The 27,421-nt window shown below is 34.7% G+C and overlaps 2 protein-coding genes across 3 annotated transcripts in view; one reads left to right on the forward strand and one right to left on the reverse strand.

The window, feature by feature from the left end:
- The window catches only part of fig4 (FIG4 phosphoinositide 5-phosphatase), a 44,990-nt gene extending 33,850 nt beyond the window's left edge, over window positions 1-11,140 (reverse strand). The window contains exons 1-7 of the mRNA XM_023348115.1: window positions 10,692-11,140; window positions 8,905-9,003; window positions 7,969-8,092; window positions 4,033-4,189; window positions 2,407-2,457; window positions 1,582-1,745; window positions 286-414 (exon numbers count right to left, since the gene is read on the reverse strand). Coding sequence (XP_023203883.1) covers window positions 286-414; window positions 1,582-1,745; window positions 2,407-2,457; window positions 4,033-4,189; window positions 7,969-8,092; window positions 8,905-9,003; window positions 10,692-10,754 — 787 coding nt within the window. The 5' untranslated portion in view covers window positions 10,755-11,140. The remainder of the gene's footprint in view (window positions 1-285; window positions 415-1,581; window positions 1,746-2,406; window positions 2,458-4,032; window positions 4,190-7,968; window positions 8,093-8,904; window positions 9,004-10,691) is intronic.
- A 364-nt stretch (window positions 11,141-11,504) lies between these two features.
- ak9 (adenylate kinase 9) lies at window positions 11,505-26,797 on the forward strand. Of its 2 annotated transcripts, XM_014472705.2 has the most exons (34): window positions 11,505-11,786; window positions 12,288-12,351; window positions 12,431-12,483; window positions 12,578-12,674; window positions 12,853-12,965; window positions 13,144-13,299; window positions 13,527-13,649; window positions 14,609-14,683; window positions 14,774-14,875; window positions 15,027-15,166; window positions 15,261-15,577; window positions 16,021-16,139; window positions 16,536-16,683; window positions 16,777-16,873; window positions 16,965-17,029; window positions 17,275-17,463; window positions 18,346-18,485; window positions 18,628-18,831; window positions 18,922-19,203; window positions 19,347-19,465; window positions 19,979-20,198; window positions 20,327-20,395; window positions 20,474-20,683; window positions 20,860-21,078; window positions 21,223-21,436; window positions 21,525-21,726; window positions 23,265-23,411; window positions 23,532-23,749; window positions 23,839-24,035; window positions 24,178-24,347; window positions 24,443-24,541; window positions 25,986-26,088; window positions 26,209-26,323; window positions 26,430-26,797. In XM_014472705.2, the coding sequence occupies exons 1-34, from the start codon at window positions 11,694-11,696 to the stop codon at window positions 26,633-26,635; spliced, it is 5,085 nt and encodes a 1,694-aa protein (XP_014328191.1). In that variant the 5' UTR covers window positions 11,505-11,693; the 3' UTR covers window positions 26,636-26,797. The 2 variants fall into 2 exon arrangements, with proteins under 2 accessions (XP_014328191.1, XP_023203127.1); XM_023347359.1 differs by lacking the exons at window positions 11,505-11,786; window positions 12,288-12,351; window positions 12,431-12,483; ... (4 more) ...; window positions 14,609-14,683; window positions 14,774-14,875 and having other exon boundaries at window positions 14,901-15,166; window positions 17,272-17,463.
- Window positions 26,798-27,421: the final 624 nt, after the last annotated feature.

Genomic DNA, 27,421 nt, shown 5'->3' on the forward strand with positions numbered 1-27,421 from the left:
CTCCCACGCTGGAGCTCAGTGAGATCCACGTGCTCAACAAAGAGAGAAATTGGGACAAAAAACAAATGCAACTATGTTTGCTGGGTATGTGTGTTCACTTAAATCTCCATTCAAAGCCTCAGCAAGGTACTTTGTGTGTTATTTATTAGCAATATACTTTTACGTTTTTCTTAACAATAGCAGAAACAAAGGAAACGTTTAGCTCAAGAAAAAAAAACTTCTCAGAGAAATCAAAATAACAAAAGAAACACCAATTAAAACTACTCCCTTGCTTCAAAAGGATACTGGACTGGCCACAAAAGCCATGGATTATGTACATGAGCCAGTCAGGATGCACAATGTCCTTGACCCGCTCAAGGAGCTTCCCGTTCCACACGTACTTGTAGTACGGATCGTTCTGGAGACCATAAAGCACTGTGGCGGAAAATCAGAGCACATAAAACAAGCGGGTCATTTTACTGACATGGATTCAGTCCAAATAATATTCTGGAAAACTGCATATTTAAAGGAAAGTATGCATAATAAACTTTGAAGTGCATTTAAAAACTTACAAAGATGGTACAAAATGAAATGTGTGTATGTTGCAATATAAATGTCATCAGTGGCTTGTTAGAAAATGCAAGCTGTTTTTGTTTTTTTACAAGTACATCTGCTCTGATGTACCAGTATCTATAAGAAGACATATAATAAGTATCATAAATTACAAAATGAATGGTTGTGACTAAAGAAAAAAGTTTTAGCAATTACATCTTGCAGGTTTACTAAACAATTTACTACACATCCAAAAGCAGTTTTTTAAAATGCAATTTAAGATGCACTGATAATTCACAGTTTATGTCTGTGAATTATCCATTTTTCTTTGATGTGTGACATGTCAATTACATTTTTTTAAATGTATTCTTTTTTAAATTAATGACAAATTTTATAAGTAAAACTACTATGAATGAAGGAATTGCAAGATCATTTACATTTTTCATTACAGCATCCTTAACCTGATTTGAATTAAACTAAAAACAAAAACATGCCACAAAATACATTTTGCTGATTGTGTTTATAGGCAGAAAGTGGTGGAAATTATTTTAATGTCATGTGAAAGCCATGCACATTCCTACATCACTAGAAAAAAAGGCTGATTGGGGTATTTTATTATATAATTTTACAGAGCTATATTTGGTTACTGCAACAATTTATCTCATTGGAATACTAATAAGATAATACGGTGAATCATTTCCTGAGATCCTGAAACGAACTCCAATGTAATTATTTTACAACCATTATATATTTAATATAGTGAATACATTTCCAATACACTTGTTAATATCACATAGTGGATGTTTGCTTTTTTGTATTGTGACAGAAGTATGCTTTATTTCTCATTCAATTAGCCTTTCTAACTCAGACTCTTCCTTCTTTTCATACTCGCCTCCATCCAATTATTCTTCAAGCAATCTACCGCCTTTATTCTGCTGGCCTTATCATGTATGTACCAGTATGACCTCAACATAAAAACTAAAAGAGGCCACCCAGGTATACTTGAGGCAAGACATTCAACAAAAGTGACAGTGATTCACCTCTGCTCACCTTGTGTAGGCAAACCTTCATCCTCAAAGATGTCAAAGCTGTCCTGCTTGCCCTGTGTGTGCTCCTCTTCCTTATTCAAGGGGGGCGCCACCGACCACAGTTCGTAAGGTCTCTGCAGCAATGTCAGGTTGTACTGCAACGAGTGGCTCAAGTCGTAGCTGTAGCTGCAGGGCACAATGGCAGTGTCATGTGAAGAAAGAACAGGCTGTTCAGCCCCGTAATTTACCTTCACCCATTTGTGATTTACCTTCACCCGTCTCTATTCACTACAGAAATAGAGATTAGAACAGTAAGAAATATTGACCACGTTTTACATCAAACAAGAATGAGTTGTTAACTCAGCCAAAGAAAACCTTTTAAAACTGATGCGTGCAAATTTCATTCCTATCTTTACACTTCAAAAGCTCAGAACAGAAACAAATTAAAACATGCATTTGCTCCTCCAAAAGACACCATCTTAATACGTTTGTGAGCTAACTGTCTTAAATAAATTGACAGATATGCATTATTGAATTATACAGGTTCTGCTTTTAGTTTAATGAAAACAAATTGTGCTACTTATTTTTTATTTAAAATTTTGAGAAGCATCTTGTTAAAAAAACGGAATAATGCCAAAATATATATTTTTTTATTTTATGTTAATTCAAACAGTTGAGTCAAAAATTCACTCGTGATAAACTGCAACTAATTTGTTGAAATTAAGACTCACTCTTTTTTTTGACAAACTAATACTGTGTATTGCACAGGATGTGTAATTTCCCATAAATGCAAACCTAAATTCAAGAAGGTTTTTGACGTAAAGAATTTAAACTGAAGAAGTCGTACCTGAAGTAGAAGTTGCTGGAAAGGTCCACATTCTGAAAGATTCGCACGTACCTTTAACATAAAAACACAGTCATCAACTTAGCTGTGCCAAATTTAACACAATGATGAGCTAATGTACTTATTTACAAGCTTCAGTAGATAACCATCCGATCTAATAACATTATGCAGGTTTAAATGTGGAGAAATTGGCATATGTCCTGTCGGATCTATAAAGTACAACTCTTATGATGTTCCCTTGTTTCATATGGTGTGTGAGTTGTGGTGGATGCTTAAAGACTACCTAATCTTCAGAGGGATTAAAGCTCAGCAGAATAAATAAGAAAGTAGATTGAACTACTGCCAGTTGGATCCACTTACAGAATTTGGCATACTGAGGTGAGTGAATCTTTATCAGCGGAAACAGTTCGTCTGAATACTGTAGTATTAGATTAGAAAATATCAGACCATGGCTTGTTGCTATAACTTCTGAGTATCCCTTGCTTAAATTCTTAGTAGTGGAGCATTTGTGCTGTAGATGTCACTTTTAATGTTATCCCCCAAAAGTATATGGTGATAAAATCTGAAACTCATATCATCCAATCTTAATGTCCATGATGAGGATGCTTGAACTTTTCATAGTTGTACTTACATTTGTCATCTTCAACTACCCTTCTCCTTATTGGTCCTTCCACAACACACAGAAATGTACAGAACATATCTAGATCCTGATATGACGGCTTTCTCCACAAGAGGCAGTAGAAACAAATACTGATCTCCTTTGGTACAGGCATACAAAGATATTCTGAATTAAAGTACCCACTTATGAATCAAGTACTCTAACTCCTGTGCATTTTAATGTGTACTCCAAGTACGTTGATATTTGTCTTTTTAGTTCGCTGCCCTGAAAATTACCTCGTATGTGCTTATATTTTACGCATTGAGCATAAATCTTTCTCCTACTTCTAAAAAACAAACTTGGCCAGACTCGACAAATGTCATGCCACCTTCAAAAGAAAAAAGCTTGTTTCAGTGGTAGCAGGATGATGTGGACAAATAAGCATTTTCATAGATCTGCACACACTCAGTGGTAGGTGTGATATTACATCTGAACTATTTTTAAGCCACAAGGAGATTTGTTTTCCTTGGAATAACCTGATAAAGAGAGATTAGTTTCAATAAATTTCATCAAGCTCATAAATTTCATTCAATTTCATTCCTGACTTTGTCTGTAGGTGCGAATGAACTAGAATGCAGATAGAATGTGAAGGAAAGCATTTGATGCCGGGAAATACCAAAAGCAACCTAATTAGTAAATTGTTTCTTTGCTGCCTCAAACTTATCAAAACATCTTAATGAACTCGCATTAATGTGGGCTTATTAAATCACAGTTTAAGAGTAAACACAAATTTAGAAGCGAATCATGGTTTAATTTTGAAGGTGGTCATCTTTGTGTTTAAGCCAAAGCTTAAAACACCATAATGCATTTCAAAGAAATATCTATTAAATCTATTTGATATTATATCTGTAAATATAGAGATATAAATAGGAAAAAATATCAGTAACTCTCCTTTTGTATTAGACATCTTAATTTACACTCATTATATAAAAAAAGCACAAAAAAGGATGATGAAGCGATTGAGACAACACCTTGCTTCATCAGGATGAGAGACTCTAACAGAGTCATTGGGGATGTAGATCATGGTGGTGTCCTCTATTTTATAAATGGAGTGGCCACCGATGTCAGCCATTTTTCTGCGCTTGGTGATGAGTACAATGTAAAATCCTTCGAGGAAACGCACAAACCCTGCAAAAAAGGAAAAAAATACAACATTAACATACATACATGAGTACAGGTTTCTTTTAAGGAACACGTTTATTTTACAAACACAAACTTTAAGGTAATATATAGGGATTTTATGTGATAGACCAACATAAAGTAGTGCATAATTATATACGATAACTATAAAAGAGTTGCAGTCAGCTGTGTTCTTTCTCTATGAGAGTATCTAAAGTTCATCAGTTCAATACAAACTCTCAACAACTTGATAAGTATGTCAATGTTTCAGTTTATTTAACCCATTACCAGAGGTTTATTATGACTCATTTCTTTTTCTAAATATGAACTACTAATGCATTTCCCCTTTTATCATTGAAATCTCTCAAAGATATGACCTGCAGCAAGGTTAATTATTTTTGTTTTACACGTGGCTCACCTAGTTTTCAAATATCACACTTCACGCATAACATGTTTGCATGTTATTTCTAAAAATGGCTTAGAAATCCTGAAAATAAATTATTCAGTCTTCTGCAAGACATTCAAGGCTTTTTCTTAGTTGATAATGAAATTTTAAAATTAACCCTGAAAAAAATGGCTTTGTGCTAATTGTTTTGTTAATGTAAGCTAATAATGTTTAATGTTTTTTAAATAGTTATCGCTTAATTCAGAACTCTGTTTCCTTCAGAACGCTGTGTTTTGTTACCAGGATACTGGGTCAGAATGACAAGCCCAGCAATGACATTGAATAAAAATATACTTAGAATGACAATCCTTAATAAATACTATAATAAGAACTGTACCAGGCAAAGCGTCTCTAAGAGGCACTGTAACCCACATGGCTGAATCACTTATACTATTAAGGGCCTAAAAAATGTTTTGTGAACAAAGATGGAAAATAAGCAATTAGACCATCTAATTAAATGTCAAAAATAGACCTTGTTAGTATGAGTGTGACCATTTAATATGATGCTATAAAATGATGTAGTGTGCAACATAAAGAAACAATCATCCATGCATTGCTTCTCCTTGAAAAGTAGCTGTCATAGTTTTAAGAAACTTTTCCAGAAATTAAAATACAAAATCTAATTTCAGTCTGGGTAAATTTTTTGTTCATGCTGAAGAAATAGATACTACTGTAAATATAAAGAGCTGTGAACAAAATATTTGCCCCACTACAGATCAAGATACCTTCAGTAAATACAAAATGCCTTTTTTGCAATTGAAGATTTTATTTATTACAGGGAAATTTCTAAAATATATCAAGATTTACCTGGTGTAACATCACTCAGCTGAACACAAACATAAACAACAGAGAGAGGACAGAGATGCATGTTTTCTACCTGAAAAAGCAAGCACTATTCTTGGGTTTGTCCTATTTAGGGTCAGAAATACCACATCAAATTCAAACATTTGGAGTCACATGACAACACAGTCAAACTGAGAGAGCAAGTCCCGCCAAGTGGTGCAAACCAACATGAGGTCCTCCACCACCCAAACAACAAAAGCTGGACTTAGGTGGAAAAACCAGTCAGTGGAGGCGAGTTGAAGAAGTTGGTCAAACAGTTATCAGAGAATAATCTGCCTTTAAACATGGTTGACTTGTCCTTGTTTTGTGCCATAATAAACATGATCCCCTTTTGCTATCCAGATGTGTAACTAATGTAAATAGTAAAATAACTTTTTGTCTAACTTCAGTACTTCAGTATTTTTTAAATAAAATCAGAGCAGTAACAGTACATCCTATTACATCTGGCACAAAACTGACAATGTTTGGGAAAAAGACAACTTTAACCCATAGTCAAACATGGTGGTTTTGTATTGCAATTTTCTGGGCCTGTTTTACTACTTGACAATCTGAACAGCTTAGCTGTAACTCATGAAACTATAAGCAGCATTTATTAATTCTTTATGGAAAATGCTATGCATATATTACATAAAGATGCCAAGGAAAAACTACTGAAGCTAGCATTTATTTAACTTTACATTTTTGAAACATTGCTCAGATCTTTAGTGCTTCCAATCAAAGCTAATATGAACCACAGGATGCATATCCCTTACCTAGTGCTACATCCACTATAATGTGTCTAGTACATGTTCTTATCACACTCTACTCTGTATGAGACTAGTGTACTTCACGATCCCACTAATGAATTCACATCTCAGTGACACTGGAAATGTTTATCATGCAATGAGTTACAGAAGCCTCTTTTGGATTTTGACAAAAGAAAAAGTGGTTAGTTCTAAAGCTGTGAAAAACATTGATTATAGTAAACTGTAACAAGATCTGGAGGTCAATATGAAAACCATAGAGAGGAAAAATTAGTTTTCTGTGCAACATAAAAGGCTGATTAATAAATATGTTTTTACAGCTGCATCTCACAGGTCACATTAATTTAATTCTTACTTTTCTAAGAAACAAAACAATAGTGGGTAATTTTGTATATGAATTTCTCAAAGTTTTGAAAATGTTAACGTCATGCAACACAAATAATTGTGTTGTAGGACAGAATAAATTATGTCGTATCAAAAGCAGAAGTTTTACATCAAACGGATAATGATGGAACTACAAGATTATCCCCTCACTAATGTTTCAAACCATAAACTTGATCTGATTTTTCATTTAAGTGAAAAAGTTGCATCGAAGGTTCTGGTTAATTAAGTTATAGACTGTCAATGATAGAAGTTCAATGTCTTCATGCATTTAATGAATAATAAAAATATTCATATTTTATTTATGATCACTAGCCAGAGCCAATCTAATTGGCCAATTCTGTCCATAACTCATCAGTGCATCTCAATTTGAGAATGATTTCTATTGAACAATACTATTTATTTAAAATGTAAAATCACAAAGTCATTTCAGAATATTAAGACATTTGAAAAACAGTATGTAAGATGCAAACTCTTTACAATCCCTAAGCCAAGACAAACCCACAATGTTTTTGCTGCAAGGTAACAGTGCTAACCAACAAACCACCATGTCATACAAAACAGAATTATGTTAAACCCCGACATTATAAACAAAAATTTTAAAAACGGGAGAGTTCACCCAAACATCGAGGTATTTTTGTTTACTGCACCAATGTTGGCCTTCTTACACTCTTATAAAGTAGTTCTATACACAGAAAAAGGGAAGAAAAAAGCTTAAGGGTGATAGGATTACTGCAATGCTGTAATGTAGTGTAATGTTTTGTTAAACCAATTAATATACGTACTTGAGAATCTGTTTTTTTTTAAAAAGCTATGTGGACAAAGCCTACCTCAAAAAGACCATCTAAACAAAAACACACAGATAACATATTATTGTGTAAATTTAACTATTTTGTGTTCTGCGACCTTCTAAACCAGAATGAAAACTACATGTTATGCCACTGAAAAATAATCTGTCAAGTGAGCACACAGTTTGCCAAGCCACTAAATTCCCAACATTATAAATAATATGTTAAATCAATTTTTCTTTTTTCTTTTTAAACAGAGGAGTTTGTTTATTTTTTTCCCACATTCTTAGTTAAATCTTAACTATTCTTTAATTAGACATCTTGTCTATTGCACAAAATGTGTTGGTGCAGCACGTGTTGACCTGACAGGAGACTCAACGTGTTTGCTTTTTGCCTGTTTACATAAAGTTAACAGCACCACACAAGCAGGTGCTCCTTTTACTTCGTCCTTTCAATTCCCTCTACATAAAAGCAAAACCAGGTCACCCCACACTGTTTCTGCTTTAGAATAAACTACTTGTAGACATTGTTTAACAAAGCAATAGTCAAAGTAATGCCAGTTAGTGCAAGTGAACAAACTTTACTCACCTACAATGCCGAAAGCTGAGACAGCTCTGGACAAACCAGATGAGCCCTTTTGACCCATTTTGGTGCGGTTTCCCAGGTCCAGACGGCCTAGTAGCTCCCGCACTTCTTGTTGGCTATACACATGCTACAGACAGGAAAACATATATAGCAAAAATACAGATTTTATTCTACTGGGATTAGATTGGTATCATCATAAAGATAGATGTCTACATTGATTAAACTTAACTTCTTTGTTGAAACATATTTTTTGTCAAGAAATCTGAAACCATTAGAAAGCCTGTTTATTTACCTACAATTGTGTAAAGAAAATGTTTCTGTGAGTTTAGTAGCAGAGTTGAGTACCGGTACATAGGTTGTCCACAAAAAAAAATCCCTAGTTGTCTCTACTTATTTTGTTTTTTGACTTGTTTTGAACTTCTGGTTCAAAACAAGTTTTCTTGTCAACACTCATACTGGTGTTGACAGTCAGGTGATTGATTGGAGTCTGAATAGCAGCACCTGCAAGCCTGGACGTGGCTACAGTGATCATGTGTGATGGTATGAGGCGGCATCTGTCTTACTGGAGAAATAAGGTTTGTCATCATTGGAGGCAAACTCAATATAGAGAGATTTCAAGATGAGATTCTGCAACCAGTGGCAACATTGTCACAGTTTTTGAGTATTCAAAACTGAAAGCATGAGATGATACATCTTTAGTCATGGCTGTATTATGATAACGCACACATCATAGTAAACAAAAACATGACCAAAGTCTTGTCAACAACCAGCTCATACATTCTAGAAATGAGCAGCAGGCAACCAAATAGGAAGTACTCGTCGATGTTACATTTGTGACATGCTCAGTGATTGAACAAAGTCACCAGAGGTCCACAGTGCTGTATTGCATACGCATATACATTGACATGATACTGGGTCTGATGAAAAGTCACAGTTTACCTTATCGTCAATTATCACCAGATCCTTTGGTTCGGTGCGGTCAATCTTCAGGACTCTGTGTTTGGTCTGTGCATGGTTGCTGCCAACCAAAAAGTATCTCTGGTAAGAAAAAAAAAATCATTAATGAGCAGACTCTTCTAAGTGCACACTGAAGACAAACACACAGTTTAAAAAAAAACAGAACTCAATAAAAAAAGTTTTCTTATGCGTAAGAAAACATACGTATTCAATTAATCAGTATGTATATTTATTTTATTCTACCACATCATAAATTCATTTATAAAATTCAAAGAAAAGACATGCAGGGTTATAAATTCAGCTCATAGAAATACATGGCATTCCTCCCTTTAACTGCACTTTATTTGGCCATTTTGACTTATTAATATGATGAACCAGCATATAGTTGGAGTCAGTCCATCACACAATATAACGTATTAAGGCCTGATATACTGTATATAATTACATTTCATTAAATGTAATTAAGCAATATATTGATATGGAAAATAGAAAGTAACCAGTACTGAATAATTTGAACATGTCAGATATCTGATAACAAATCTACACCATGAGATGTTGATCAGAACTTCCATTTATGTCTCTTCCTTTCATGTTGTTATCCTCATCATACTCAGTGGCAAAATGGCTGAAGATTTAGAGGCCAGTAAGAAGTGTCAAAATTAGAACGTCATGTATTGGTACGTTCTGTAACTATTAGAACTATTCTGTCCTGTTCCACTTTTGAATGAGTGATAAACATACAAATTAATTAAAATATCTACTTTCCTTCTAGCAACATGATGGGGGGGAAGAAAAATCACACCATTTACCTAAAACTATCTAAAGGTTGTACTTTTTGATTAAGCCTAGAAGATTGTGACACTTACGTATTCAAAGTAAACATCTACTGCCATCTGGTGTTACAACATAACAATGTGTCCCTATCACTCTCCACGTTTCAAGTTTCCTACACATTTTTGATGACAAATTTCCATATTTTTCCAAAATCAAGATTTCCCTTCTCAGGCATTTTCAACTCATTCTTACATAATAAATATAAAAGTTCGTGATGAACTCATTGGAAATTTTCCATACACCGATGAGGTTTTAAATATGAAACCTACAAAAACCAGAAACAGCGAGATGGAAGGAACAATAGACATTCTCAAAGTCGGAAAGTACTAAAAATCATATTTCATACTGCTCCAGAAAATTTAAGACCTTTAAAACTCATATCAATCAACTGATAACAATGCAGTGGTTTACACAAGTGCAGTTTTAAGTGATAATTTTTTACAAGTTTTAACTATTGTCTTTATCATACAGTATTCAATCTGAATGTATCCAGCAGCCTACCATTAGTTACAGCAGATTAACTTACCTAATGACACATACATTTTATAGTGTAAAATCAACAGTCATATTTTTAATTGGGCTTAAAGAATTTTTACTTTCATAAGCAAAGTACCACAAGGCTTGGTGGGTATTTCAGTTTGATTCTGTACATTGGCCGATTTTCAGACAAATATCAACATTATAAATAATAAATCAATTTCTCAACAAACAGAGAGTTGGGAGCATTAAGCACCTCTATGATGATTGATTCGATTGTCACTACATCCATGCTCAGGAGGAATCTCAAGAAAAATCAACATCATGATGGCAGGTAGCAGGTAGTACAGGTAACTTTATAATCAGTTGACATTAGAACTGGACTCTAATTGAACCTCATAAACATGACAACATAGAACTAGCAGCAGACACAATTTATATAGTTCATTTAAACTTACTGCTCTTGTTTCGTACAAAACCGTCCTCTGGATCCCACTGATGACAGCCGCTGTTTGAGGCATTTTTGGTCCTATGACCTTAAAAAGTCAAACTACAGAGGAGATAATACAAGAGTTGCAAAGCGAAAATAAACATATAAGTCCAAAACCATACAAAATACGCCTAAAACAAAACACTGATTAAGAAACTAATTCAGATCGTTGTCTTATAGGCAATCTGATTGAATCTGCCAAACTAGCTAACATAACTCCTCAATGAGTTAGCTAGCTTGCTGCAAAAAACAACAATCGCTTCCATTGAGAATTAGTCTTATTTGCACTTACGCTAAAACTACAGTTTTAAATGTTTTAGCAAGGACTTTTAACATATATATCTATGTAAACCTTAGCGGTCAGAAACCAGAAAAATGCTAAATTAATTCGTTGTAGTCATGTGACAGTCATATGTCACGTATCAGCTGATACGGTGCCCTGCGAAGTCAAAAAAAAACTAAAAGGGCGAAGTCAAAAGTACCAAGGAGCGAAAATGCGTGGAGAAACTACTTACTCCCCATTTTCATTTCTATACTTTCATATCTATATCTATATCTATCTATATCTATATATATATATATATATATATATATATATATATATATATATATATATATATATATATATATATATATATATATATATATATATATATATATATATATATATATATATATATATATATATATCGAAAGGCTAGCAAAATATGCAGCAAAGTGTGCCCTTCTATGCGTTGAGTTTAAATTTGTCTCTATGGCAACCAACAGACAGCTGCTTTGTTTCTCCAAAAGCAACGTCGACAGTATTCGTCATCTACAATTAATACACATAGAAGGAGTTATTCGATGATTTAAGACTAAAGTAAGCACAAACGGTTAAATGGGTGACAGTTGATAGGGTTAAAAAAAGAAACGGTCTTCTTTGAAAGTATTTTAAAAGTTCCGGAAGTCTCTCCGTTGGACAAGCGAAATGGACGCTTTGGTGGACAATCTAATAGAAGATGAAGCTGAGAGAGAGAGTCTTCTTGCTAAACCCACCTGCTTCATTATATTTGGAAGACCAGTAAGTTCTATGAGACAGTTACAGTTATCTGCAAGGACCCTTTGGAAATGATGTAGTCTACTTTTTAAAGATAACACTTCATAAATATAAAGAACAGATTAAAATGTCCACAGAGTTCCAAGAATTCTGTAACGGCAAGTTATATCACTCTTAATAATGTTGATATTGATGTAATTAATTCATTCATTCATTATTGATTCATGGATTAAGTAGTTTTATCTGTTCATAAAAAGTATGAAAACTAAAAACAAGGAAGACAAATGTGGGAGAAATAAGGATGGTGTTTTCCTCATTTAAAAAAGTTAAATAGACTACTCCAGCTGATAATGGTAAGAATCCACCTAACTTATCAATGTGCATAAGGCATCAGTTTGAGCTATTGCAGAAAATCACATTTAAACTTTGAAGAAATACCACTCAAAATTAATAAAATTACAAAGTCCAAGACATTCCGTATCCTTGACCTCATTTTCAATGTTTTTGTTTTTCTTTTTTTGACAGGGTGTTGGGAAATCAACATTGGGCAGAAACATTGCAGACTCTTGGAGGTGTATTCTAATTGATTGTATGTTCTTCTCAGATACTTTGTTTCCATACTTGTCTGCCTGGCACCTAATACATTTCTTATTTAAAAAACATTTCAGCTACTGATATGCTCAACACATACATTAAAACCAAAACTAAGGAAGGAATAGAGGTAAGAGAGATTATTTCTATTATTTTTCATTAATGTGGTTATATACATCTTAAAACTAATATAATGTCCATGTTGTAATTTTAAACCATTCCAGCTTCTGAACATCTTGCACGAAGGGAAAAGTGTCTCAAACGATGTGGTACTGCAGATGATTCTTGACAGAATTGACAAGCCCGATGTTCAGCACTATGGTAAACTGCTCTAATAGTAAACTAAAACGGTTTAGTACTGTATGCTCTTTAAACACCAAACATTGTTTTTGATAATAAGTCCAAAAATTATCAACCAGAATATATGAGAAAAAAAATATTTTTATTGAAACAGCATGGATGTTGTGCCAATATTTGATCATTCCATTTCTCTGTACAGGCTATTTGCTGAGCTGCCTCCCTTATGTAACAGAAGATCCCCAAGAGATCCATGATCAGATTGAATTGATCAAAAACCTCAAGCTAAAGCCAGATTTCATCATTAACATCAAGGTCAAATTTGTAGAATTGAAAGTTGTATTTTGTTCTTTAGTTATTTTATACTTCTTTATTTGTAGTTCACATAATTGAAGTGTAATAACAGTACATATTTAGAAAATTTATATAACTTAAAAATGATCCTCGGAGTTACTGATATCATCTATAAACAATAAGTCCTGTCTTGTAACAGTGTTCAGACATTGACCTGGTCAAAAGGTTGTCTGGTCTGAAGCAGCATCCAGAAACTGGGCAGCTACACAACATGAATCTTTGGCAACAGGAAGAGGAGCTTCTCAGAAAGAACAAGGAACAGGAGATGGACGATGTTGACAATGATTATGAGGAGGTACTTAGTGTACAAAAGCATTTTCTACTTCTGCTGCTGTTTCATAAAATTATAAATCACTTAATTTTGTTGTTGGTGGTGGTTTTTATCTTGGATTTGCAACCAGGTTTATCATTTTTAGCGCAAAATAAATAAAATAAGACACGATAATAAGACAACAACAAGCTTCTGAAAAAAATGTGCTCAATTACAATATTCTAATACACAACATTCCTTTTTTCTTTCAGCCTGAGGAGGAACCCCTCTCTGCGGAAATGTTTGAACAGATGGTGTGGTTACCAGAAAACCTGCCCCAAAATATTTTTGCTAAAATCAACACTTACAAGAACATCCTGCTTAGACAATTGGAGGCAAGTTAGAATGGCTTTTTTATTTTCTAAAATATTCAGTACAGACATAAAGTCTTGTACTTTCTTTCATTTCAGACAGAAGTGTGCTTTGAACAGCAGATATTTTCTGTTCCTCTTATGTCCCCTGATCACAAGGAATGCCATTTTAAAGATCGCAATAGCAATACTGATTTGATTATTCTTTTAGGAAAATATTAACACTAGTTTTAAGTACAATCTTGGCAAATAAGGCTAATTATGATTTCTATTTGCCATGCATGTAAAATCATAAATTTTTAGAATTTGTAAATTCCTAAATGCCAGTTTTAGCAGCACACTAAAAGCTAGTATTTAGGTCTTGGAGAGCAAAACTGGCAGCAAAAAGGATTTTGATATTTTTTTATTTTGTTCTGCAGTTATTCATAAATTGCTCAACCCGGTTCCTTAATAAAACATTATAGATTGACACAAAAAATATTCTTTACGTCTAAAGATTTTAAGAAAATCCTTATCAACTTAAGTTTTAAGTGTTTCTAAATATTCTGAATTTTTAGCCACATAAATTGAAGTTTTACTTATTAAAGTCTTTTTTTCTGTTAAAACACACAAAAGGTGGATTTTTATGCGATCCCTATTTCCAAGTGTAAATTGAAATTACTTTCCACATCTTACCAGTGATACATTGATGACCTGTCCAAGGTGCACGCTGCCCTTTGACTACTTGTGTGGGCCATTTTTCCATGCAGGCTTAATCCTTGCAAAGATTAAGGGCATATAGAAAAATAAAAAATAAAAAAATAAAACCATATATCAGAATTCAGCACAACAGATATGCACCCTGGACAAAACTGTTGTCATTTGCACCAACATAGCCAAAGTTTTGCAAAAATTAAGTAAAATATAAAGTAATAGAACCAACATGGGTGATAAAAACGTCTTTGAACACATACCATGTTTGGTGTTACTTGATATTTTTCCAGGACTTTATTGCAGACCACAACCCCATCTACCTTTTGGAACTAGATGGAAACGATCCACCTGAAGAACTGTACTTGGTAAAGTTAAACATGTACATTTAGAAAAGTTCAGCAGCTGATTTCTTTTGGTGGGCTGACTTTAGTTTATTTCTATTTTTTACCTTACAGTCTGTGATGGCTCGTCTTGAAACTATGGCTATAAAGTTTGTCTCTGTTCCAGTCCTGCTCAGTCAACATGTTGAGGAAGAACTACCAGACACCATTACCACAGCAAGGCCATCCTCATAGTTTTCCTTAATTTTTTATCAATGAATAAAACCTCCTACTAATTTGTTGGTGGAGTCTTTAAACACTACTTCTCTGACTGAACTTCTGCAAATTTGAATGAATCAGTGTTAGCAGGCATTTCTCTCTTTCATAGGAAAACCTTTTAAGATTCATGACCTCCATCAGAATTGTGGCCCCTGGCTTTCGGTGGAGAAGAAGCCGCTGGGGCAGAATTTGTCCAGTTGCTCTGAAGGAGGGCAACATTATTGAAGGAGTGACAGATTTGTGTGTGGGGTGAGTGTTCTTTAATGAATTATTCTCCTTAAATTGACTGGCCTACCACAAATATGACTGGATAAAAACCTTTCCCTGCTCAACTATTGTACAGCTTTCAGGACAAGTTGTACATACTTTCATCTCAGGACGCCTACCAGAAGTTTATCACAAATCCACGCAGGTACCTACTGCCTCCAATGCCAAGACCTCCTTGCAAGGTTTGCATTATTGGCTCTTCTCTGGCTGGAAAGAGCACCATGTGCAGCCTTCTAGCTCAGCACTACGGTGCTTTGGTGCTCGATTTAGAGGAGCTGATAAAGCCATTTTTAGCCAAGGCTGACCAGGAGAGGTTCGAAAAAATTAGAGACCTCACAACACCTACTGTAAAGAGTACCAGGAAGAAGAAGAAAGGTGGTGAAAACATTTCAGGCAAGTTGGGCCCCTTCTAAGATTTCAGATTTTCACATAAAATATTATCCATTATGTGTTATGTAGATATATATGCAAACTATCACTGATCTTATGTTAAACCCTTATATTTTTTATGTGAACAAATGGAGCTTTCATCTTGTTAATTAAAAATCATTTGACTTTACACATTCATACCTCATTAATTTTTTTATCAGTTTATCACATTACAGCCACTGCATTTTTGGTTTCTGTAATAGACTTAATCAAATAAAATCAAAATCATTAAGTAAAAAATGATGCATGGTTTTATGATTGTTTTAAAATAAATATCTCAAAAATGTATTTGCAAAATAAAGTTATATGTCATTTTCTACAGGGAATATATATTTTATATACGTATATGCATGTTCACATACATAGTAGGTGTGTATGTGTAATTTTATGTTGTATTCTGCTCTCAGTGGCAATGGATAATCCACAAGTAACTGCTCTGGTGAATCAAGCCATTGAGAATGCCAAACAAATGGCCATACCGCCCTTTGAAATGTATGTTAATGCACTGAAAAGTCAAATAGAAGAGGTAAGTTTCTAGGTCAATGTTAGCAGTGAGCTTGTTTTCCTGTTTTTTGTTAGTTTATCATTCTTGTTCTTATCTATTATTTTTCTCCATGTATGCAATATTAAGATAATATAAGGGTATCAATGTTACATTTTAAAATCTTGAACATGTACAATGGAAAATAGAAAATCTACTATGCACACAGGCAAAGCATTCAATATATATTCTTTCTGTAAACAGTTTTTTTGTTGTTTTTTAATTCACAAAATACACATCTTCAGTTTTTTAATTAACCCACTCATGCATCACTTTTCTTTTAATCTGAGTATGCTTTTCTTAATTGCTGTACAGTATTATTTTTATTATGTTGTCAATTTTGCCTAGAAGTATATTAGCATTAAAGTGTTAATGTCACAGATAGAGAGAATGAACTCCAATTCTGAGGACAAAACAGGATGGGTGCTTGACAACTTTCCCAAGAATCTTTCTGAAATGGAAGTCATTCAGCAAGCCGGAACCCTGCCAGACACAATCATCTGTCTCAGAGACACTGATAAATATCACAGTGGGAGCATAATTTATGCATTTGTTTTCTCCAAGTTTCCCCTCAGATTGTGTCTTTAATGTGTCCACTTTATTGTATCTGTGTGCAAAACAGTTATGAAGAGAGTTTATGAGAAGAATAAGGAAAGCGTGGACAAAGCCATCGAGAAAAGATTACAGAACCAACCGTTTCTGCGAAATGAGACAATTTTGTAAGTTCAGACTCAGTAGTCTTCTTCAGTTTAGAGTATTTAAGTGTTTTTCCACAAATCTGATACAGTGCTAAATTTCTTCCCACTTCAGCAAAGAAAAGGAGCAAGAGTCAGAAACACTGTCGGACCTAATGACGATTATCGAAGAGGAAGAGGGTATTATGTCTCCATGTGCTTCTAGAACTTGTAGTGTCATATTTTCTAAAATAATTCTTATAAACAAAAGAACTTAAATATATTGATGTTGCCTGTCCAGTAAACACAGATAAAATAAACCAAGCAGTCGATTGTTATAATTTGAATTAATTGGAACAGTCTGAACAAAAATGAATAGACGCGCCAACAATAAAAGACTTAAACTTGAATCCTTTTCTCCTTTTACTCCTATTCTGTATTAGTAGAATTACCAGGAGGTATGGAAATGGACTATACCAGCATTCCAGAGATGAAAGAGTATAGAGAGCAACTTGAGATATTTGAGACGGAGTGGGATCATATGCAATCGAGTATATCAGTAAGAAACTTCGATGTTGAGATTGGGCGTAAAAGCCCTGACGACTTGCTTCAAGAAATTGTCAAAAAAATGGAAAGTGAGTGTGCAAACCTGTTTCAATTCTTCACAATAAACTTCTAAGGTTTTGAAGTTTGATTGGTAATTATAGTGCCTTTTTGGCTTTTTGGTACTTAAATATTTCAAATTGCCAAAAATGCTATATTCAAAGAGTAACTTACATATGTTCAAAAAGTGTTTTTTTTTTTTTTTTTTTTTTTATTATGATTTCCTTTATTATCGGGGAAAACATCTTTCCAAAACAACCTGACCATGTGTAAAAAGAAATAATCCCTTCTTTTCAACGATCATAGTTGATAGCAACTACCACCTTTTATTAGAAAAAAATGGCAAGGAATTCTTTTAAAATATCTTTTTGAATTTTGCAAAAAAAATTTGATCATGAACAACCTGTTCAAGGTTATGCCAAAATCTTCAAGCTTGATTTAAATTTAAGCATGTTATGTTGCTTTTTTTAGAATATTTAGTCTACTTCATGCTTTTAGACAGGTGCAATTTATATAAAATCCTTTATCTCTTGAGACTCATTTAGAAGAAAGACATGTTACATACATCACAAAAAACATAAAAACAATAATACAATCTTATTTATTCAAACTGGCATTAATCCAGTTTGAATAAATTTGGACAACGCTATAAAGAAAATATGGATAATCTAAATTTAGTCTGGATTAAACATGGCAGGTAATCACTATTTCACACAGAGCCAGGTTGGGTTGGAAAGCCTTTTGCCCTAATAAACAAAACAGTTGAAAACTGCATTTTGTATTTACTCAAAGATTATCTTTGTCTGATATTGATATTTATTATGCTCTCAAATATTTAAGTGTGACAAAGCACAAAAAGAGAGAAAATTTGTGAGAAGGTAAAGTCTTTTCATCTTTATTTCCATCACCTCTAGAACCATTTCAATATGTGGCTTGGGAGTTTTCTTCACTCGACCTAAATGAGGAGGAAGAAGATCAAGAGGCCTTAACAGCACTTGAAAATGAAGACGAAGATACTGACGAAACAGAAGACGAAGAAGACGAGGACGAGGATGTACTGACAAATGTTTTTTATTTAAAATTGATATTACAAATCTATTTAAACCTTAAAAGTTTACTACGTAGATCTTTTATTTTGTAGATAAATATAGTTTTTAATAATCTTTAACATCATCTTTGTTCAACCAATGTTACAGTTTGAACCAACAAGCAAGAGGTTGTTAGGCGACACCAAGCATTTCTGCCCTGTTGCCTTCAAAAACAACAATGTCCTGTGGCCAGTGGCTGACAGAATCTCATCCAAGTACCGTGAACGGACTTATTACTTCTCCACTATAGAGGCCAGAGACTCCTTCATTGAAAATCCTGACCAATTTGTTACACAAGGAGAGCTCCTTAAGGTAAAGCAGCAAAAATGAGAATAAAGAAGTATATTTTTTTTCAGAATAAGATAGAATCACTTACATGTTTCTACTTTCCTCCTATGCAAGCCTCCTGCCTTGCGAATCTTTATGCTTGGTGCTAGAGGGTCAGGCAAAACAACTAATGGTGAATGGCTTGCAAAGAAACTTGGGCTTTTCCATATTCAGTTCAGAGAAGAACTGCAAATGAAAATTATGGCCAAGACAAATAAGTCAGTTCCCTGTTCTGATGAGGCCGTGTACCTAAAGAGTGATACTGAGTATGTGGAGGCCCAAATAAGAGCAGAAAAGGGAGAGGAAGAGGAAACAGAGGAAACAGAAAATACATCTGGCAACATGAACATTGATAAGGTTTGGTTCATTTATTTATTTTTTTTTTGCTAAAAAAACTTAGAGAAAAAAGAAAACTTTTTTCTCTAAGTTTTAAAAGCAGAAATTTTGTTGTCATGTTAAAATATTTGAAAAGAACTTCTGTGTTTTTGTAATCACAACAGGAGGTGTTTTTGACTGAAAATGAATTAGTCATCAAAGCCTACCTAGCCGATGGAGAGCCAATGACTCCTCATGTTTTGGATATGATTCTTTTACGTTACTTTCAAGAAGAACCATACAAGTAATTATTACCAGACATTATTCATTTTAGGATGTACTTGACTAGAATAGTTTTTTACTACCCTAAAGCTGTTTTTTTGTCCACCCATCCATAAATCCATATATCCATTTTATTAAACACCATTGGACAACAACAGTTTATTTTGGATTATTATATAGCTTGCTGTCATACAGTTGTCAAGTCTTGAACCTGGAGATTGGCTGGAAACAGCCTGAAGACATATCTGGAAGCCCCCTTCACCTCTTTCACTCAGGAACATCGGGGTTGGGTGCCATGCAAGACAGATGACAGCCAAGCGTGTGGGTCTGGATTTTCAGCTGCCCTACTTGTCTTCGGGGAATTATGTTAGGCCCTGTCCGCATTAATTAACATTATGCTCAGAATCTTGTTTTGAATTCAAATGTAGTTAATGTTTATAACACCAGGCACCAAAACTACTACATCTTTAGTAGTTTTGGTTATAGTAAACACTTTTTCTTGATTTTTTTTCATATACTACTATGTACTTTCTAGGTCTAGAGGCTTCATCTTGGAGGGTTTCCCCCATGATCCTGAGCAGGTGGAGTTCATGTTGGAACGACAGCTATTCCCTGATGTTATTGTTATCATGGAAGTTGAAGCAACAGATGTCCAAAGTCGCCTGTTGCCAGGCTACCTTGAGAAGTGGCGCATCCTCTACAACAAGCATGAAGAACAGATAAAGCTTCTGCGACATCTGCGGCAAAATAATCGAGTATGAATGTGATTTCTTTTGTGTTTGTGTGTGTTGACAGATTAATTTTTAATCATTTCTATTACTAATTATTTATGTTATTTCCTTTACTAGTATCTAAATCATCTGTTTTTACTGCTTTGATCTAGGAAGAAATGATCACCAAGAGAAGGGCTGAACTCATAGAATTGCAAGAGGCTGATGAGTCCAGATTTACCGTAAGCAAACTCATCAATACCTTGTTATCTCACGTTGGATTTTAAATGTTCTTTAATTTTATACATTTAAACAAATAGTTTAGGCACCAGGTTAAAGAAAATGAGGAAGAAGTAGAGGATTCCTACAACATGGAAGAGATAGATACTATATTGGAGATGGAATTTCCTGAAACAGGCTTCAGTGAGGACATAGAGGAACAGGAGACTGAAGAGGCAGCGACTGAATGGATTGAGGAGGAAATAGAAGATCGCTTTGAAAAAGATTCTGCAAACCTTACGACTGTGATGGTATGAATACAGAAAACTTTTAAAAGCTAAGAAGTGGAAGTCTAATAACCACGCTGGAGAGTGTATGACTTCTGAGCATGTCTTCTCCACCTCTCTTTTCTTGTTAATGTGAAGATCCTAACATCCTTGCATTTGTTAATGGTCTTCTGAGTTTACATGTGTTGTTGTAATCTCAGGAACTCCTCAGTGAAAATGACATACCCAAGCTGGAATTCAATGCATCTCAAAAGTTAGGAAAAATCCAGGATCGCCTGCTCCACAAAATCAAGCCCATGTTAACAAACAGGGAGTCACTTTTCCTATCATGTCAGCCCGTCTCATACAGACTTGCACAAAGTCTTCTACTCCACTCCTATAAGATTAACAGTGCCTTTGGCTGTGCAGACCCTGTACAGGTTAGTATAATTAAGGAAATTGAGAAGCAACAGCTGTGTTTCTAGAGATTTTAAAAATTATTTGACGTTCATTTATATTTATTTCTATTTTGAGTTTGGAAACTGATTGCATGTGTTGATTTTTTTTTTTCATATACTACCCAGCAATACAATGAGGACATAATTCATCCAATCCACTGGCCTCTAAATTCCGCATATTCCCTCATCCTCGGTCCGTTTATTTACTTTTTTCGAACCAAGGAAAACCGCATCAAGTTCACACTGAACCCCTTAAAATACCTTAAACAGCCAAAGCCCACCACTCCCCTCCCTATAAAAATAGCAGTGACTGGACCTCCTAAAGCTGGAAAAACCACTGGTAAGTCTCAAGGCAGCTGCAGATGATTCTCGATTGTCAAGAAAGCATCAAATGACTTTTTAATTTTGTTAATCATTTATTTCTGTAGTGGCACAAATGTTTGCCAAGAAATATGGTTTAGCTCGGCTTTCCATTGGGGCAGCAATGCGTCTGGTGTTGAACTACAAGGCGCACACCAACCTGGCTGCGGAGATGAAAAAGTATCTCACAGAGGGCCTTGTTGTGCCTGATGAACTGGCTATTCAGTGTCTGGAAGTGGCACTCCTTAGCTCTGTATGTAGCATTCGAGGGTAAGATATGTTTTTTTTATTTATGTTGTACAATATTTTTTGAAATGACAGTACCTTGGCATCTATATAATTTGCAGTTTTTTTTAATTTGTTGCATTTCAGCTACAGATATCTGCATATTTTAATAGAATTTCATGTGAAAGACCAACACAGAAGCACAGAAACAATTTTTTATAAATTATAAATTGAGAGAAAAAGGATGCACATATCCCCTCATCCTCAAAAAGGGTTGCGTGTATCAGATTTTATTCCATTTTAATTAACACTTTGTAGAGCCACCTTTTACTGCAGTTTGCATGTACAACTCTTTTGAGGTATGTCTCTACCAGTTTTGTGCATTTAGGTGCTGAATTTCTGCTCACTCTTTCTTGCAACATTGCTTAAGCTCACCCAGAAAGGATCTAGAGCTTCTGCAAAAAAATTTAAGTCTTGTCACAGGTTCTCTGTTAATTTTAAATCTAGACTTTAACTAGGCCATTTTGACACATATGCATATGTTTTGATCTACATCATTCTATTTTAGCTCTAGCATTATGTTTAGTCTCACCACTACAGGAATGTGAACCTTTACTCTGCTCTTAAGACTTTGCAGACTCCATGGGATTTTCATCCAATGCTACACTTTCTCTGCTCCATATATCTTCCCATCAGTGCTAATTATTTTGTGCAGTCTTTATATTGTGTAATAAGACAACTGCTTTTGGATTTCTTTCAATAATGGCTTTCTCCTAACTATTGTTCCATGACGGACAGATTATGGATATGGAGTGAACAATGTAAAGTTTTTCTGTCCACAAATATTCCAATTTGAGATGTGGATCTCTGTTGCACTCCATGGTGTGAGTTACCATGGGCATCTTTGCTGCTTCTCTGATGAATGCTCTCCTTACCTGGCCAATTGTTCTAGGTAGATGGCTGAATGGAACTTTGCTTCTGTGAGATGTTCAAAAGCATGTAATTTATTTAATGATTTGATCCTACTTTAAACTTCCACACAGCTTTGTCTCTGACTTCTTTGCCTTGGTCTTCATGATGCTGTTTGCTCTCTAATGTTGTCAACAAACCTATGAAGCCTTCACAGAAAATCTATCTTTAACCTGGCATTAGACTAATAGCAGAAATATTCACTAATTAGGTGACTTCTGAAGGTAACAGGTTACACTGCATTTTAATGTGATACCAGAGCAAAGGGAACTGAATACAAAATAATGTCACAGTTTTCCCAGTTTTATTTGAAGAAAAGTGAAAAGAAAAAAAAGAACGTGTCATTTTCCTTTTACTACACAATTATTCTCTACTTTTTGCCTGTCTTACAAACAAAGTCCCAAATTTGTGGTAGTAACATGAATTTTGAAACAAGTCAAGTGTTATTGATAACTTTAGAAGGCCCCGTAAGTCTAAGAGTTTTTTCTATTTTTTTTAATTCTGTCGTTTAAAGTTTGAACAAGAAAATTACCTTTTTTGATGCAAGAAAAAAACTGCGCAATTTCTAGTTATGTGACTGTAAAAACAAATGTCTGGTTTAATTTATGTTTCAGGTATGTACTGGATGGTTTTCCAATGACCCTTACGCAGACAGAACTCATGGAGTCTCAGAACATCATACCCATGCTAGTATTTGAGCTCCAAATCAGTACCGTAGAGGTCCTTCTGAGAGGCCTTTCTGACAAGCTGAACCCCGACAAGTAAAACAGCCTTTATTAAAAGCAGTAGTTTCCTTAAATACTACAAGTCTGATAGCTGGTTGAAGCAAGAAAATGAAAACCAATACAAACTCTACCCATGCTTTTTTTTCATCATTTTAGGCCTTACCTGTTACATGACAGCTCTGAGATCCTGCATAGTTGGGATTCTTCTTACAAGAAAGAGGTTGAAGATGTTAGGCCATTCTTCCAAGAACAGCATCAGAACTGGTTCACGCTCAATGGCTCTAAAAACAAATGGTGGATATGGAAAAATATTTTACAACAAGTCAACATCAGTATGAAATGTCTGCATTCCTACCTGAAGAGGAGACAAAGTGGTAAGTGCTGGAAAAACTGTGAAAAGAATAAAAACTTGCTAAAACTTTTTATGTGCAACCCTTCAATTCCAAGCACTATTTCTAAACAGGGAAAGCTGCCTGCATAAACAGGCTGTGCATCACACCCAATGAGCTTAACAGTCGCCTTGGAGAGTTTGGCCATTACTGTCCTGTCTGCCTTGCTCTATACTATCACCTGGTGGATTGCTCAGAAACTGCAGACCTGACTCATGCTGCTGAGTACAAAAAGTTTTATTATCGCCTATGTGGCGGAAACCATCTGGAGGTCAGTGTATGACATTTACACAATATGATTACTTGCATATAGTAATACTCTCTTTTACACACGTTTCCTGTATTTAATTGAATGTACGGCTAAAATTGTGCTTAAGAAAGATAACAATTGCATTGCATTCTTTTGACAACAGATATTCCTGTCAAATCCTGATACGTTTTTGGCGCCTTGTTGTCCATACAACCTCCCTGAGCCCCACCTACTGCCAAGAAAGTTGACAGAGTTGCAGGTGAAAAATAAATTCCCACAGCAGGTTGAATTGAAGGGATTCTGTCCTGTCACTTACAAGGATGGAAACCAGAGGTATGCATTCCTGGCAAAAATTATAATTCATCATACATAAAAAAGTAGCTGCTTTGTCATATCTTTTGAATATGTCTAAACATTATTTTTTGTAGGTATGAAGCACTGGTTCGAGGAACGATGGAATATGCAGTGGAATACAAGAAAAAACTTTACATTTTTGAGACAAAAGAGAAGCAGGAGAAGTTCATGAGGTAGACGATGCAAAACAACTTTTTGCTATATTATGCTCTCATTGCTCTTTTATTTTTTACATGTACTCCCTCTGAATTATTTCTGATAAACTAATTTTTTAATATCAGGTTAATGTAAGTTGAGTAAATATGAAAAGAAGTTTTTAATGGTGATTTAGTTCATCATGGAAAATAACTACCCAAACTAACCTGGCCCATTGTGAAAAAGCAAATCCCATCCCAATCATCCCCTTTTTAGTCATGAATAATTCTGAAATCTAAATAGAATTTTAGTATCCATATCCGTCCTTAATTGGTGCCGGACCAGTTTTTGTATTCAATTCAAAAATATTTTATTGATCTCAAAGGGAAATTAAATGTTCTTATAAGAGTTACAGATGACACTATCAACATCTTTACAGAAAATATGCAACATTGTGCTGCAAATGTTGAAGGATCACTAAAATTAAACCTATCTGACAAGCTGTGGCCTAGAAGAATTCACAAAGCAACATTGCATGCACTGATTTAAAGAAATTTAAGAACAAATGAGAAACAAAGTCTTTGACAATAGTCAGTCTGAAAGGGCTAACAAACCATTTCTAACGTTTTGGGAGTATCTAACTCATTCTAAGGCCAGTGATAGACATCCACAAATGCAGAAAACATGAAAAAGTAGTGAATCTTCCCAGGAAACCCAAACAAAATCCAAACCACTGCAGGCCTAACATAACCTAGTTTAAGTCAATATCCATTATTCAATTATTAGAAAGAAGCTGCAAAAATTTAATCCATGGGAGAGTCCCAAAACCAAAGCTCACCCTAAAAGGCAACCACAAATCTGTGTAAGAATTTTCTGTTTATTAAATAGACAAAAGAAGAAATTTTAAATAATCTTATGAAAGAAATGCCCTTTTACAAAACCATTAGAAACCATTACAAAAAAACTGTTTTTCTGGAAAATTCTTCAATCCTTATGGAAAATCTCAAGGAATCATAATGACAATGATCTAAAGAGCACCAACTCTGACTGGCTACAAAAACAAAGCAAACCCAAGAGTATGGATTATCCTAGTCAAAGTCTGGACTGAAATCCAGTTGATAGGGCTGGCCATGCTTGAGAAACCTCCAGATTGGCGGAATTAAAATAAATCTCAAAATACTTTCTGACCAAAGAGTGGCACAAATAGTTATTAGGTTTAGGCAGTAGTTGTTTTTCTTTTTGAAAACTGCTTATTGTATTTACTCGGGTTATCTTTGTTTGATCTGAAATTTTATTTGATGATAAAAAATATCCAAGTGTGTCAAGAGGGCAAAAACAGGAGAAATTCTGTAACAGGGTAAACATGTTTTTACATCACTGTATTTCTGTTCTTCTCTGAAAATAACAGTTACTGTTTTTGTTTTCTTTATAAACTAAATGACAATGGAATTAAACATTTTGCCTTGGTATATGTTACCAAAGGATGCCTGAAATCTACTGTGACCAAAAGCTGCCCTGCAAGATTCCTCCTCTTGATGAGCCTGTTCCCCTCACATCCCTTCCAACACTGGGCTACCTGGAACAGGTCAGACACACTGCCCCCCTGATTTATGTCTTTTTAACGTTAAAATTTTCATTGCATGCATTTTATGAGTGTTTTTGTTGTTCTGACTAAGGTTTGAGTTGAACTTGTTTGTTTCTTTAGGGAGTGGCAGAAGCGGTGATCAAAGCCATGACAGCTGTTGGGTCTCTCAAACCAAAGTACCCTTTTGTCAGTGTAAAAAGATCAGCTCTTGTGTATGTGGCCTTCTATTTGAAAGGTGAGCAGACTGTCAAGGGTACATGTACTTAAACTAAACCATTAATCAAGTTTTATGATGACAAAGATTGTAAGTGCTTTTTTTTATTGTTGTTGTGTTTCACAAGCTTTCAATCGCAAGTCCAGTGGCTGTCTTCGTCAGAAGTACAAGAAAAAACTTGCATCATTTCTAGAAAACTGTGAGCTCATAACCTACCTCAGTTCAGCAATGACAGGAGCCTATAAACCTCCCAGTGAACGTCCCAAAGATTTTGACTTTAAGCTTAACAGGTTTCTGGCACTGGGAGCTCCGGGAGCCACTGATACTCTGTAGCTACATCTTTTCTGGGTGTTTTTTCACCATGGTCAGTTAGCAGTAGTGCAATTCTGTGTATGTGTATGTGTATCAATAAAATTTAAAATCTGTGACTTTTATAAATGTGCAATCTGTAATGAAGCATATTTCTCTTTAAATAAAAAACATTGGCTTTGAGCATTCTTCAATCTTGTTTCTAGATATCCAAAAGCTAGAAACAGAAACAGGAATACAGTTATTTAGACACTTTTTAGCTTTGGTTTTTATGGTGGCAGTTTGAAGTGAGTCTAGGTTACCATAAAAAATGACCAGATTAAATGCAATTAAATGCAGAGCTGAATACTTTTTGTCACTTATATGGCTCCCTCCAAAGAAATAGCTGCCAAAAGGTTTAGGGTCAAGGGTGTTGCTGTTCATAAGATTGCATCTCACAAAACAACTCATTGATTTGTGCAGAAATTCAGTAGAGAGGTTTAACTGCTGTGAAGAAAGAAAGCATGAAGAAGGAGGATGTTTTGGATATCTGTGAATTTGCGCACAAAAGTACCCACCTGAAAAAATTTTTATAAAGTTATTCTCTCTGAGGAAGACCCCTTTATACCATCTACGATGTTTTGAGAAAAGACTGTCCAAAGAAAAAAGGTGAACACAACCATGATTGTAAATGCATCTCATGTTGACAGAAATTAGCCTGAATTATCTAAGGGAGTGGGATTACTTATAATTTTACCTATAAAAGCTCTGCCTTCAGTAAAATAATTGGATCAATGATTCAGGAGGAATTTGGTAATGTACAATGCTTTT

Source organism: Xiphophorus maculatus, chromosome 15, assembly GCF_002775205.1.
Source record: "Xiphophorus maculatus strain JP 163 A chromosome 15, X_maculatus-5.0-male, whole genome shotgun sequence".
Lineage (NCBI taxonomy): Eukaryota > Metazoa > Chordata > Actinopteri > Cyprinodontiformes > Poeciliidae > Xiphophorus > Xiphophorus maculatus.